Raw genomic sequence first — 14,883 nt, 5'->3', positions numbered from 1 at the left:
GAAAAATGGGTTAAACTTTGTGCATGAAAAAAGGCACCTTTTCACAAATCTGGTCACAATTTACTTTTTTTTTGTATGCAAAACTCATACAAAAATTTCTTACACAAAAATTTTTTATGTAAGATCGAACTACTCTAATAGAACAGTTATTCAAGTAAATCATACAAAAATATTTTTATATGAAAATTTTATCACGAAAATTTTTTTCATGAAAATAAAGCAAATTATGGCAAGTCTCACAAAAAAAGTTCTTACCTTGAAACCATAGGCAATTTCATTATCCAAGTCCACCAAGACATAAGCCTTTAATTCAGTTCCATCTGATGTTTGACTGAAGTCTTCAAGTTCACACTCCTGTTTTCCAGCTTCCTGATTCATGGTGTGTGCAAATAATAGTGTCCCAAATGTACACACACAAACACACATACTACACACACACACACACACACACACACACACACACACATACACACACACACACACACACACATGCACATTCACACACCACATACACACACACACACACTATACACACACTACCATATTATACACATGGTATTTCTGCATGTGCACAAATGTACACATTAACCAAATGTGCAAGTACACACATACACACTTTTGCCTTGTGAACACATTTCTTTGCAGCAGAATCAATACCATAGCCACGAATTGCATATGAACATTGGATGGCAGATAGAAACCATAAATACCCATCTCGGCCACCCTACAAAATAAATACCAATGCAACCATTAAGTACTTTATTATCTCACGTAATAGAGTGCAGCTTGTTTTCTTGCAAGAGCATCTACGTCATCTGCAAAGCAGTAAGCAAGCAACGTATCATTCCCATGCCATGATAGTCCACCAGTATCAACAGTAATTGGGGGATTTCCCTACAATGTATTGTATGCGTAACATCAATTTCAATAGATTTTGTGACTAACAAATTCAAATCTAATGGATGCTTTCCTGCCCTTGTGATCAGTAAACACAGCCTTGAGGTGAAGTGGTTGTGGTAAAGATCTGTGAGCTCTCCAAGATGCTTCACCTGGTGATGGTTGAGTACCTAAATGAAACAAGCAAATTTTGGCTTTGTAAAATACTCAAAGTTTAAAAAGATTATGTTTTTATGGAGAAGCTTTTTTTAAAAAAGGTCCAGAGTACATGTTTAACTGGAAATTTTAGTATGGTGTATGGACAGATCAAAGGCTTCCTGCCATTAGTGTAACAAATCAGTTGTAACAACCTGACTTTCTTGCTACTTCCATGCTACAAATGGGCACCTTTGACCCACGCACGACCCATACCGCAAATCAGTTATAACACGACCCATTCCTGATTTGTGTAAACATTCCACCCTCAGGCCTGTGGCCCTTGAGTGTCATGTTTACAAGTCACTGAAATCAGATGCAAACCTCATGGGTGTGTTACAACTTATGCATAAGAAAAATGCACATTGTTTCAAAGCATCAGATAAATTGTAACCTATCCTTAGAAAAAGTAATAGCCACACATACAATCATCAGCAGAAGTGTATGTTTCACAAATGTAATTGATGATGCACTTGGCTATAGGAATAACCAATAGCATCATGGTTGCAAATCAATAATTACCAATCTTATTTGCTGAATGTTCTATAAGGGTGCCTGTTCTATGAGAGTGTCTACTGTCAAGTATGTATTTTATACACTTAGGTTTGTGACTCCAATCATTTACTACCACAAAAAGTTAAAGTAGTGACAGGCAGGCTATCTACAGGCCAATTTTCAACTTGTTCTAATAAACAGGCATGACAAAAAAAATAGAATTCTTTACAAATTTTGATTGTGTGTATATACTTGTTGCTCATGATGGATTTTTGCATCATAGCTCTATTCTGATTTCTTTCAAACCACAAGTTTGAGCTATGGTGTGTGACCAATAACAGATCTATTCTTAATAAATAGTCATCAACAGCAAGTTACCCTGTATGCATAGTATCAATTCACTCTTACTTTACATATAACTGTTTATCATATTTGCCCTCCAATATTAGACTTTAAATCTCATTTATGTGCACCAAATTTTAAAGAGGTATGAGGGTAGATTGCTGAGATATGGGATCTCAAAGTTCATTTTAGTTTTTTTGTCTTTTTTTTTCTTTTTACATAATACATTTTAATAATGAAAACACATTATCTGTCTGCCTGAATATTTTTATTTATATAGTCATTATTGATGTTTTAGGCCAACATTTATTAATTCATCACCTGCCCACTTACCACTTGCCTACCACATCAGTAATTATTATTGTTAAGATTTAGAAATACAAATAAATTTTTGTGTTGAAGATTGAGATACTATAATAGAGCAGCCAGCAACTCTACTATAACACTCACTTATCTAACTAAATACAGCAATCAAAACTTACTGGGAGGCATTTTACCAAGTTTCAAACTCCTCTAAAGGTGGTATTTACTCAAGTGTTATGCATATTGTCTGTAATATGTATGACAAACCACAGTCCTTTGAAACATCTAGCCTGTTGCTTGAAACAAGTTGGCTGGTGGACATGCAGTGTATTGGTATTTTAAAGGCTCACCAAATTAATGAAATTTTAGTTATTAATAATATTATATTAGACATATAATATTAAAAGACATTCAGCGTTTTGTGTGTAACTAACATTTTTATTGTATAAGTACAGTATGTATTGTGAGGTTTTGCTACAGTAAAAATAAATAACACACTGGTGTGGGGGCACTGGGCAACATGACACACACTATCATGTGTCTTGAAAATTGTATCACATTAATATAACCCACCTACGTATAACATAAGTGATCATAAGTATCATCACAATGTGGTGAACATACAGCTGTTTCACAAGGTGCAATTTTATCGATGCCTTATTGTTTCATGGCAGTTCTATGCATATATCATACAGTATGGTAGTACTGTATAGTAGAGTTTGGGAAATTATGGTCAAAAATATATTATTCTAAAACTGGCCTAATTTTTCCTTCATGAAAGCTTGGTTAGGTAAAATAGATCCCAAAAAAATGCCTGCAGAGTGATCCCAAACCTTTCCAACAAGCAATCTGAAAAAAATATTTGACTGAATTTATTACTGGCTGACTGAATACAACTGATGCCTCCAGCCAAGGATAATTCAACTATTACAGGCTTGCTATCTTCACTGTTTGATGTCGCTACATGTATTTTTACCAAATGCAGAAGCAGCTACAATGCATGCATCATGGACTTACCTTTGTCCTTTTAATTCCATTTCTTTCTCTGCTACCATGAATAGGTGTTGATTCACAGTAATGGAAGCTGGGATTCAGTACTGGCTTAATATCACAAGGATCATCTGTAAATTTACGTAGTGACTGAATTGATTGCAGAGGCACTTAATTTTTGTGTTGTTCTTCATTTGTGACACTGTATAACAGGTAGAACATAGCTGAAACAAAGTGGAACACTGAATGGCCATTTCAAATTTCAATATTTGATAGTTGGGGTATGAATTTAGTTACAATTTTCATGGTGACTACAGAGGTGCTTCTCATACTGTTCTTTGCTTGTATAATGGGTGAACCATAACTGAAACCAAAGCAATATGGTCATGTTGCTTTTTTAGTAATCAATAATTGGTTCACTCACCTAACGGAGTTGACTTGCACCACCCTTTCCTTTGATGCGATACGCAATGGTTACAGTGTTGAATTATGAATTATGTTATAAAAAAAGTAAAATTAGAAAGTCTACAGGAATCATAGAATAAAACGCAAAACAAAGGAAAGTCATCTACACCTGCAGCTGTACTATATAGTGGACATTTAATAGTGATATACAGCCTGTAAATAGTACATTACTGAGGTAGGGATTACATGTCAACTAGCATCGCCACAGGTGTAGCTTGTTTCATTGCTTTTTGTTTCTATCATCCCAGAAAACTTTCTAATTTTTCATTACACTTGTCGGTTTACTTTCTTGTACCATAATTTACTGCTGGTGAACTGTCACAAACTGAAAGAATGGCACAAGTGAAATCAATTGAGGAAGTGAACCATCTATCAGGTACTGAAAAAGCATCCATTTTGTTTTCAGCTTTGGTTCACCCATTATACAAACAAAGAACAGTATGAGAAGCACCTCTGTAATCGATCCAGTCACCATGAAAATTGTGACTCCATCTGTCAAATACTGTGGCCATTCAGCGTTCCACTTTGTTTTCAGCTATGTTCTACCTGTTATACAATGTCACAAATGAAGACTGAAGTGGATCCACTAGGTGTAGATGACCTCCCTTGTTTCATTGCTTTTTACTTCTATGATCCCTGCTCAAATGTAAAATTTCATATAATTTTTGCTGATTGTAAGTCTATTAGTACAATTTATAGTTTTTCTTGAGTACAATATCACAATATTGCACTACATTGAAAGTTCCTATCCAACAGTGGTGCATGCATTTGACAATACGTTCAATACGTTGGTTACGTTCAAATTGAGAAACAGCTGCCGTGTATACAGCTAACTCCTATTGTAGCTACTGTTGAGAAATACACATTTCAACACTATTTTGATACCTGAAATTTTAATGCTTAGTTGCATGACCTTTGTTATGGTCCTTGCTGACTCAAGGCTGAAATTTGGAGTGTCATCAAAGTGATACTGATCTCCAGCCTTAACTCCAATCTTCACACCATCACATTTCACCCAATCACCTGATCCATCTTCTATTATGTGCCTTTAAAATTATATCTACTTATAACACTTAAACCTACTTGTTTTACAAAAGTATCCTTCTATATCAACAATAGCCAGATTGCTGTCACCACAATTAGTAATCATCAACAAAGCAGTAAATAAGTTGCTCCATTTCCCTGTAAGAATGCAGCATATAACAAACTGAAAGCTTATTTAAAATAATAAAACACTAATACCATTTTGTCTTGGCTGGGTAGAATTAGCATCAGTATCACCATATTGTTTTATCAGCAGTGAGCAGCTAAGATAGTAAATGAAGTTGTTATATATGTGACTGGAGTTTGGAAGAATGATCCAAATCGCACATTAGAAGGTTGGAGAAAAACGGTTCTTAAGAATTAAAGTCAGCATAACTGTAGCAAGCACTCATATGAAATTTACACCAGAGGTGCATCAAATCTACTACTTTCAGACAACTTTAATACTTGTAGCTGCTTGTGGATGGTGGTAAGAGATAGAGATAGACTTCAAAATAGAGGCAGGCCACAACTGAAGTCCAGACCTGAGATTACTGGCTTTGTAGTGGCTGACATGCAACAAAATCAACAGAAATAACATTTGGCCAGCATTATCAAGCCATCCACCAATAAACCACTGATTCTTGCCAAGCCAGGCCCTTCACTAAGCCAGAAAACGCCATTTGAGCTGTCCATACCACCCAGAAAAGACGTCTGTTGAAACCAGTCTCAAGTAGTTTGAGTAGTACTGAGGATCAGAACTAGTAGTACAATAGTGTAGCTATCCACTGGTGGTGTTAGTTTGATTTTGCCTGAAGTGCAATTTGGATCAGTTTTGTAAAATGTGGTCACATGTATCCATGCAAAAACAGCTAAGCTGTATAAAAAGGGTGTGGCCTTCAAAAAGTCAAGTTGTGAAATCAAAGGTGGCGGCCATGAAATTGCTGCAATGATGCTAATGATAATAAATTTTAATAATGCACAAAGTCATTATTAAAATTTATTATCCACATCATTACAGCCACTTCATGATCGCCACCTTTAATTTCACAACTTTTTTCACCCAGGAATTTTGAAGGCCACACCTTTCTATATAGCTTGGATGCTTTTGCATGGATTTCACTTCTTTTTGTATTTTAAGTATATATCCCAAAGACAACCATAAACTGGCTTTGAGGTTTGTTTTTACACAAATCATTGTTTTTATCTACAGATGCAATGATGATGATATAAGTACCCACCAATCTGATACTAAAGCCAAAGGATCTATGTTAATACTGATATTTGCTCTATAATTTTGTGCTTGCTTGTTCATGGCTATATAAAGTTGTATTATAGTGCCCATATTTAGTGTTTTATAACAAAGTAAATTCCTTCCTAGTTAGCATACACAACTGTACAATTTGTCTAATAGGATTTTGCAGTGACTGTTCTATTAGAGTATCATGCAAAATGTGATAAAGGTGCAGTTGTTCAATTTTCAACAAAGCAAATCTTGTGCTTTTTATGCTAGAATATGATTTCTAGCCTGTTGTCACAAGCATAGCACTAATATGATAATGATGATTGGTGTAAATAGGTCTGAATAGTAATGTACTACCCTACCGATCTGTACCAAAATTGCTATCATATTGGCTTTGACTGGATGGAATACTAGAGAAGTTACAATGGTATTGCATTACAAATTTGTAATACTCTAATAGCACACACATTTTTTTGAGGATTTCTAATAGAACACATATAGAATGGTCTAGAACAATCTAGGTTTTTTCCATTGGTAGATCTATGAAATTATGAGCTATTATCATATAAAATAGAATTTTGATTTAGCTATAAAGTAGAAATTAAGTGAGATGAACAGCTATGATAAAAATGATTCTGTGGTTAAGAATTTCAGCATTCGGTATGGAGGTCCCTGGGGTGTAAACACTAGTACGTTTTTTTCCATGACATTTTTCATGTCATTCTACTTACTATATGTAGTAAAAATAAACAAACTAGTGAAGGTCACTACTAAATGTAGTGAAGGTTACTACTGATGTCTGCCACAATACTCACTATTTTTGTATAGTGACGTTCACTACTAATTTTGTAGTGACCATCACTGCCATGTAGTGTCGGTCACTATAAAAGAAATGAACGTCACTACACAAGAATAGCAAGAAATTACAGTTGTTTGCTTTTGTCTTGTAACTCTATAGTTATCAATGTGATTTCTTTAAACCACACCATTATAGTTAACCTATGCACATACCGATTTTAAAATTATTCCCATAAGCAGATTACTCTGACAAGTCAGCCTTTTTAATGTAAATAATTGTCTATAGTGTTAGCCCTATGACTTCACTTTGCACCAAACTTGGTATGCGATTGTGCCATAATACACTTGTAAAGTGTACCAAAGCTAAAGAAAATCTAGATACGCATTTGCATTTTATGATGGTTTTTGTGAAGTGTGTGAAAAGAATAATCTCCCCATGTCTATTAGAAAAAAGCCAAATTTTCAGAAGGTTTGTATTTCTAGGCAATCTCACTCAAATTTGGTATGTGGGGTGCTGAAAGTGGGGGTATTTGCAGTTTAAAAATAATTTCAAGTCAAGAACGGAACATAGAGCTATGTATGCATGAAAATTGCGTTGATTCCTTCCTGTAAATATACTCACAGTATGGCACGCCAGCTTTCTTGGCCGCACAACACACTATCGTGTATCTTGAACTAAACATGTATACTAACATTGATACCTGTTCCATAAAAGTAGGACCATTTCCAGATTAACTCATAATGGAAACTATGCAAGCATTAAACATCAGCACTATTCGTGCCCCACAGCATGCATGCAACTTTGTGGGAGTATCTGTATGCTCAAATCATGTCAGCACACTTACAGGATGGTATAAGACTCAACATTAGAAAAGATTATTATGTGTTTGCAGATGGTTGCATGAGAGCAATTATGGTTGTCAGTAATATTTACATCACATACCCATCATCAGCTTCCACTTTATAATCATTTCTTGTTTCTTCAGAATAATCCTGACAATCGATTACTGGTCCCTACAGTTAAACATTCCTTAGAACACTGAAACTTGAATTTTCAATTACTCAAGTGTGACGATATTCCCTATATATTCAGAAATTTTATGCTGGTACCATATAGCAGGTTATTTTCAGAGTAGAAAATTTTGCACAAGCGGCAAAATCTGAATTTAGAAGGTTTCAAATTTTAAAGAATGTCATATTTCAAAATTCAGAGGGATTTCAAATAAATAAAATATTGTGTCAATTTATGAAAGATGCACATGCATGCTTGACAATAACTGACTTACTGATAAAATACTCCCCATCCCTATGCACTGGAGAGAAGACTGGGGGTCTCGAGTGGAACAAATTCTAATCAGCTGCTGGCTCAATAATGCTTATGCTACAATTGCAACAGACGGTATTGTACCAAAAACCAACAATGACAGATCCGGATCAGCTATTTACTGGCTATTGATGCAGTAATCATGCAATGCAATCACTAACACTGAGCTAAAACACAAGTGACGATGTGTCTATGCCAATATGTATAAACATGTGAAGGCAATTGTGCTGGGAATTTTTTCAAAAAACAGCAGGCTTTTGGGAATTTATTATTGAAGAGAAAAGCCTCTTCGAAATATCTGAAAATTACCCACTATACAGTATCAAGTTTCCATGACTAATTATAGGCTCTTTATTTGCTGATTAGTTGATTCATTTCATGCTTGCTAATTAATGTAACAGTGTTCTCAATCAAACATGTTGTTTGATATGAAAATATTAATAAAGGTAAAAAAATTAAGTGACTTTGTGAAATGCTTCATACATTAACTATAGTGCACCTTTCAGACCATATAGTGGTGTCTCTGCTTTGCTCACAAAACATATACAGGACCTTTATTATGTATATTCTCTCACGTTTGTTGTCTAACTATTATTTACACTGAATTTTAAACATGGTAGTTAAAAAATGAACTATATTTACGTACATCTGTGATATCCTCAGGTAATGTATAATCAGTCATCTACAAAAAAAAGAATTTATTTATTATTATAATTCTGCTTCAATGCCAGCACATGTGTGCACGTATGTATAAATATATAAGTAGATATGTGTGTGTGTATTTGTGTGTATGCATGTGTGTATAATACTATATGTGTCTGTCTGTCTGTCTGTCTGTGTCTGTGTGTATCTATATGTATGCGACTTTGAGATTTTTAGTGAAGTTACTGTACAAACTTGGTTGAATCAGGGATCATTGTCTGAAGTGAAACTTCAATTCTTACTTTAGCCCACATATGAGGATATTATTGTACAATGAAATGTGTGTCACTATAATAAGTAGTGTAGGTGTTTGTGTAGTTTTTGACTAAGTATGTTACACAGCCCTATATAGTATATGCACATAGTATGTGACAATAGCTTATAACCAATCTAACTGTTGGAGGCATGGTGCCAAAAATTATGGACAGCTTTTGATTCACATGCAATAAGCAATATGAACCTATTGATGTACCACCCTAAAATCAACACAACTAGGGTGTAGGGATCCACTGATTAGGCTGGCATATAATTACGAATATAACAAGTCCTTGAGCATAATAGTGTGCAATACTATAAATTCTTGCTTGTCAAATAAATATCACAGAAAAATATTGATATACTCTAATAATAGAATAGTCAATATTACTCAGTAACTCTAATAGGACAATCAGTTTTATTAGAGTATATCAATATTTCTATGACATTCAATTTGAGAAGCAAGGATTTATAGTCTGTGCTTCAGATGCTTATTTTACTCATAAAATGATTTATTAGCAAAACATGGAGACTGAGTCATAAACACTGGGAGCATAATTTGAGTATAATAGGCAAAATTTTGAGTACTGCAGCATAGCATAATACGTAAAATTAAAAGGATAATCGGTGGGTCCCTAAACAGCACTTGATTTGTCCCATCACAAAGGAGGACCAGGTAAGTCCATGATGCATGCATTGTACAAACTGCAGTATGTACACCTGTTGGCTGAAGCGATGTCTAAAGAGTAAAACAGTCAAGCCTGATATTAATTTTGCTTGTCTAAGGCATCAGTTACTAAAAAATTCCACAAAATAGAAACTTTTAAAACTTCATAGCAACTTATTAGAAGTGTTATGAGTTGTGCTGAAGGCACTTTTGTGCTTCATTATAATAATGCTGTTAAATGCAGTGAAGGTATTATGAGGCTGGTTTCTGGTCAAAATTTATTCGTAGGAAGTGCAAACCTCCATGAGATCCTTACTAAACAGTACTACCATACTGTACTATGTGGAAGAAATTATCACAGTGTTTTTTTTTTACCTTTTTCTTACTGCAAATTGACAAGTCCTCAATTCTGTCCAATGCTGGAACAGTTCCAGTCAAGTTGAGTGTAGCTCTCTTTGTAGTAACTTGTGATGAGCTGGCTGGCTTGATGGATACTTCAACTGCTGTCATTATTATGTATACACACATAACACTACAGGCTTTATAATTTAAAATCCTATGGGTAACTCACAGCAATAAAATGTTTGGTATTGCAAACCCAATATTGTGAGCCAGCCAGAATGGTCTCTTGACAGCTTAACAAACAGATGTCTGGTACAAGTATGCCATGTATGTTTAACAAGCAATTACTAATAACTGGAGTCTACAGTATAACTACCCTTACTATTATTAGCTTAGCTATATTCATTAAATAGAGAATCTTGTAGAATACATTATACAGTAGCTTATAATTGTATTGTCTTCAGTGATAAACTGTTCATTAGCTTTAGTACATTTTCAGCAAAAGGCTACAATACAAGGCTCTTGTGTAAAAGCACGCTGTCAGTTCATGGAGTGTAGCTGTCAAGTATCCATTCCATGTAGCTTACGATATTATTTTTAACATTAAATCTCAGTTTTTGTAAAAATTATTTTGAAAGCCTCTGGGTGCTGTACCCCAGGTCCATGCATCTGAGATCTAAAGCAACTGAATACTCCCTTCAATATCAGAACTACCTACAGGAAGATATATCAGGCTATATACAAACAGCACAACTTAACATGCACCCCAATAATATTAATTGTTGGATTGCTGGCAAACAAATAAGTGGCTATTTCACTTTGGTTTCAGCCATTATCTGCAGTCAATAATACGAAGTATTATAATTGTTATCCTTGTATTTTTGTGTTGTAAAACTATAAAACTTGTTGCTTCCTTGCCAGATGAATGCTGCTACATTAAACACTACCATTTTAAAGGACTTTTTCCTTAAGGTTTTTACATCTGCATGCAGTGTTGTATTTAGCTACCTTCCTTTGCATCACTATAAAAATGCTTATAATTGGCTGACTGACTGCATGATTTGAATGATCGATATATTGGCTAAATCCTGCATGGCAGGTATTAGAGTTAAAGAAGCTTTATATACAGTAGTGGGTGAATTTTGGAGTATGATCTATCTATATGTACTAGTAATAGCATGGGTAGCAGTGAAATTTGGGATAAATACCACAAGTGTTGTATTGGAAATTTACCATTTCCAATACAACAAGAGTGGTATTTATCCCAAATTTCACTGCTATACCCATGCTATTCCCAGTTAATACCATACTCGCTATACGCATGCTGTGCATTAGCATTGCCATGTATGCAATTTGTCACTATGTACTAAACACGCGTCAACACTAATTGGTGCTAAGTTTTTAACATAAATTCTAGCCAATGAAATTGCAATTACAACTTTTTCACTGCTACCAGTGAAATACGGGATAAATTTCACTGCTACTATTGAGACTTTTGTATGGGCAGTGAAACAGGTATGGTATTAAGGTTTGTATTGGATGGATGAGATAGGAGGCATTCAGAAAATTCTCATTTTGTCAAAGTCATCAAAGTTCCTTTGCAAAACATGCAAACCATACAATAGTTGAATGTGTGCTCAGTTGCCTGTTGTCATGGAATCAAGACTCATGGTAGTGAGTCGCACAGCCAAGGAAAGTAGGGCACGCGACTACAGTGAGTTATTTAGACGGACAACTAACTCTAATAGAACACACACCTAAAACCTACCTTTAGTAAAAAAAACCTCGCGATACAACAAAATCTTTGGTATATTATATAAGCATATTACTAAGTAAGTAATCCCTGTCTTTTTTTAGGTTTTATGGTGTAAAAAAAGCACCAAAGGTCTGTTGGTAGCAACCAACAGCCATAAATACATACAATTAATACTGACTACTTAAATATTTTAGTAACACAACATGAAATTTTGCTGAAAATGTTGCATTCTCCTGGCTCCTTCTCCTTCTTCTCCTTTGCATACTCATTAGCACAAGCCACCCTCTTTTTTACTCTTATATCTATCACTGTGTAGCCTTGGATTTGCTATCATAAGTTCTTTGGCTAGTTAAGTTTCTTCAGTACAAATCTTAGAATCACTCCACCTCTCTTGCAAGAGCTACCATAAGTGATTTTCTCAAAGTTTGATTCATTCACTCTTCCATTTCATGGCATAATCTTTGATATGTAATTAAACATATGGAGTAGTTCCACTTGACTATGACCTGCCATTTTTCTAGGAAGTGGTAAGTTAATTTCCATAAGTGATAATAATGTTGCCTACATTAATTGCTGATTTATTTTGCAGTCTTTTAGAACCCTATCTTAAATTTAAAGCACCTCTAACTACAGTGTTTATTTACAGTCGGTGAACTTGGTGCAAATTTGGCTGTAAGCATCAATGCTAGGTGAACATGATCAGTGTAGTGAACTCAATGGACTTGCTATCGCACGTGCTATTCTTGTAATTATATATAAGTGTTTGTTATTCAGTTGTTATGTCAGTAATAATGGGTCTGAAGTAGCCAATCTGTTCACTGATGGTTTTATGGTGCCTAGAAGCCATACCCACCGACAAGTACCTGCCTACATGTACCAAACTATATTCTTTGGTTTTGTCACTTCATGTCCAAAGCTATGATGTAATACACACAATAACTGTTGAAGCTGTTGTGATATCCAAAGGTGGCTTGTATGAAACTAGCTATTAGCTTTATGTATTAATTTTTTCTCTTGCTCAGTGACAAAAATGTGTGATATCCTCAAACAAAAACAACCTTGAGCTGTAAAAAAAAAGGGCGCTGCCAAGCAAAGTAGGATTAATCAAACAAGCTTATTCAACATGACTGGTAAGAACAAGGACTGATATCAAGTTGCGGCCAAGTAGATTGGAATATTACCATGATCAATCTGTTAAACAACTGGTAAGAACAAAGACTGGTATCAAGTTGCAGCCAAGTGAATGCAGTATAGCTATTTACATATACAGCTTAGTATTTGATACTTACCTCTTACTGGTCCATCAGTTACAACAATACTGGCAGTAATATACCATCCAGTGTCACTGGTTTTTTCCAAGATACCACTGCGGCTACCCTCCTATTGCATACAATCAGACACATAGTAGCTATGCAATAGCATAATTAGCCTGTACCTTTGTGTACTCTTTCAGTTGCTCCAAGCTCAAAAATCTGATTCCATTGTAAATATGTGCATCTGGACCACAGGCAATGTACACCTTGTTATCTTCAAATAATCCCACCTAGACACACTCCGATAGGTATACATTGTATGTAAGTGTTCCTTTATCCCTACCTCAGCCCATTTACATTCTTTGTTAATATAATCCATTACATCAATTTCCAACCAGACCTGCTGAGCCTTCTTCATCTTTTTGATACAACAAATTTACTTAAGAAGTGAACACAATGCCATAAATGTGTAGTAATAGAGATCATCAAGTTCATCACATTTAAATTTTATTGTAGTCATGGTAATAAAAATAAGTAACCCTGAATGCTTGCTTGTGCTGGGTTATGTATGGCCAAATACTGCCAAGTTGTCATGAAGGAAAAATCGGGATGGTTTTGGGGTGATCATTTTATAGCAGGAAACAGCAAATCTTTCTATACAGTACTACCATACTGTATGATTATAATATGTGATAATTATATTGTGCTTTTGGGACACTATCATGTGTTGATGAAGCAATTCATGTACATATTATATTTCATTAACCACCATGAGTGCATGCATGTGCATAATTCAAACTCATTGCAAGTATAATACTTACTTCATTTTCAATGAAAGTAGTATATGTAGAATAAACATAATTCTCATGATGTTCACTGCAATGTTTGCTCTTCTTACAACCAGGCACAAGTTTAAGGGAGTCGGTGTCTTTTGCTTTCTGATCACAGCACAAAAATCTACATAATGTAACTCTATAATGAGCAAAATTAGTATTGGGAAAGCACCTACATACGGCCAGGCCTGTTTAAATACCCAGGGACAGAAAGATGATACTTGCATTGATCTTCAGCATTTTGTGACTCCAGATATTCCTCCTGGCACTGAACACAAGTTAGGACTGGTTCAGCCATATTCATGAAAATGTAGCCTATTAAAATTCACACATGAGGTAGATGATCTAGCTATACATGTAGTCACTCATAATTAAAGCACCAAAATTAAATTAAATGTGTTGCTGTAAAATGAAACATGCTTGTTAGAGCAAATTTCATGAACATCTTATGTTCATCATACATTACAATAGTACTGTATAGTAGGGACCACAAAGGTATGGGTGTGGCTCATGAAAAAACCTCACCCAAAAAATCAACTTCGCTTTTCCCTGATGACAATGAAGTAGTATTGGTTAGGTAAAACTAAGCTCAAACAAGCCTTCAGATTGATCCAAAATGTTTTCAACAAGTTGCTATGAAACAATTATTAAACAAAATTTTCTAGTGACTGACTGATCAACTGACTGACTGACTGACTGACTGACTGACTGACTGACTGACTGACTGACTGACTGATTGACCGACTGACTGATTGACTGACTGATGCCTTCAGACAACACTAGACAGGTGCTAAAAGCATGATGGGGTGAGCCTGAGTTGTGTAAAAAGTGATGTGGCATCAACTGTATTTCCATGAATAGCGTTTAATGTGTGTGTGTGTTTGTTGCTATACATACAGAAATGCTCAGGCTACTCTAGAAGTAGCTGGAGGAAGGTGAAAAAAGTTCAAGTTGGGAGGCTCAGTGGCCTGCCAGTATATTGTCAAGTATTGATTGACAG

The 14,883-nt window shown here is 35.1% G+C and overlaps 1 protein-coding gene across 3 annotated transcripts in view; it reads right to left on the bottom strand.

Moving 5' to 3' along the window:
- LOC136237293 (uncharacterized) overlaps positions 1-14,883 on the bottom strand; it is a 32,245-nt gene that overhangs the window by 10,792 nt on the left and 6,570 nt on the right. Inside the window, exons 3-17 of one of the 3 annotated variants that reach the window (XM_066027642.1) lie at positions 14,060-14,198; positions 13,872-14,007; positions 13,394-13,468; positions 13,233-13,340; positions 13,087-13,177; positions 10,075-10,202; positions 8,722-8,757; positions 7,695-7,765; positions 4,930-4,994; positions 4,771-4,869; positions 4,573-4,719; positions 946-1,067; positions 772-894; positions 617-724; positions 256-369 (exon numbers count right to left, since the gene is read on the bottom strand). In XM_066027642.1, coding sequence (XP_065883714.1) covers positions 256-369; positions 617-724; positions 772-894; positions 946-1,067; positions 4,573-4,719; positions 4,771-4,869; positions 4,930-4,994; positions 7,695-7,765; positions 8,722-8,757; positions 10,075-10,202; positions 13,087-13,177; positions 13,233-13,340; positions 13,394-13,468; positions 13,872-14,007; positions 14,060-14,198 — 1,562 coding nt within the window. Of the gene's footprint in view, positions 1-255; positions 370-616; positions 725-771; positions 895-945; positions 1,068-4,572; positions 4,723-4,770; positions 4,870-4,929; positions 4,995-7,694; positions 7,766-8,721; positions 8,758-10,074; positions 10,203-13,086; positions 13,178-13,232; positions 13,341-13,393; positions 13,469-13,871; positions 14,008-14,059; positions 14,199-14,883 lie in introns of all 3 variants that reach the window. The other 2 variants (XM_066027641.1, XM_066027640.1) reach the window with 2 other exon arrangements.

Source organism: Dysidea avara, chromosome 10, assembly GCF_963678975.1.
Source record: "Dysidea avara chromosome 10, odDysAvar1.4, whole genome shotgun sequence".
NCBI lineage: Eukaryota > Metazoa > Porifera > Demospongiae > Dictyoceratida > Dysideidae > Dysidea > Dysidea avara.
The sequence above is the reverse complement of the archived record's forward strand: the minus strand, read 5'-3'. Positions and strand labels throughout refer to the sequence as shown.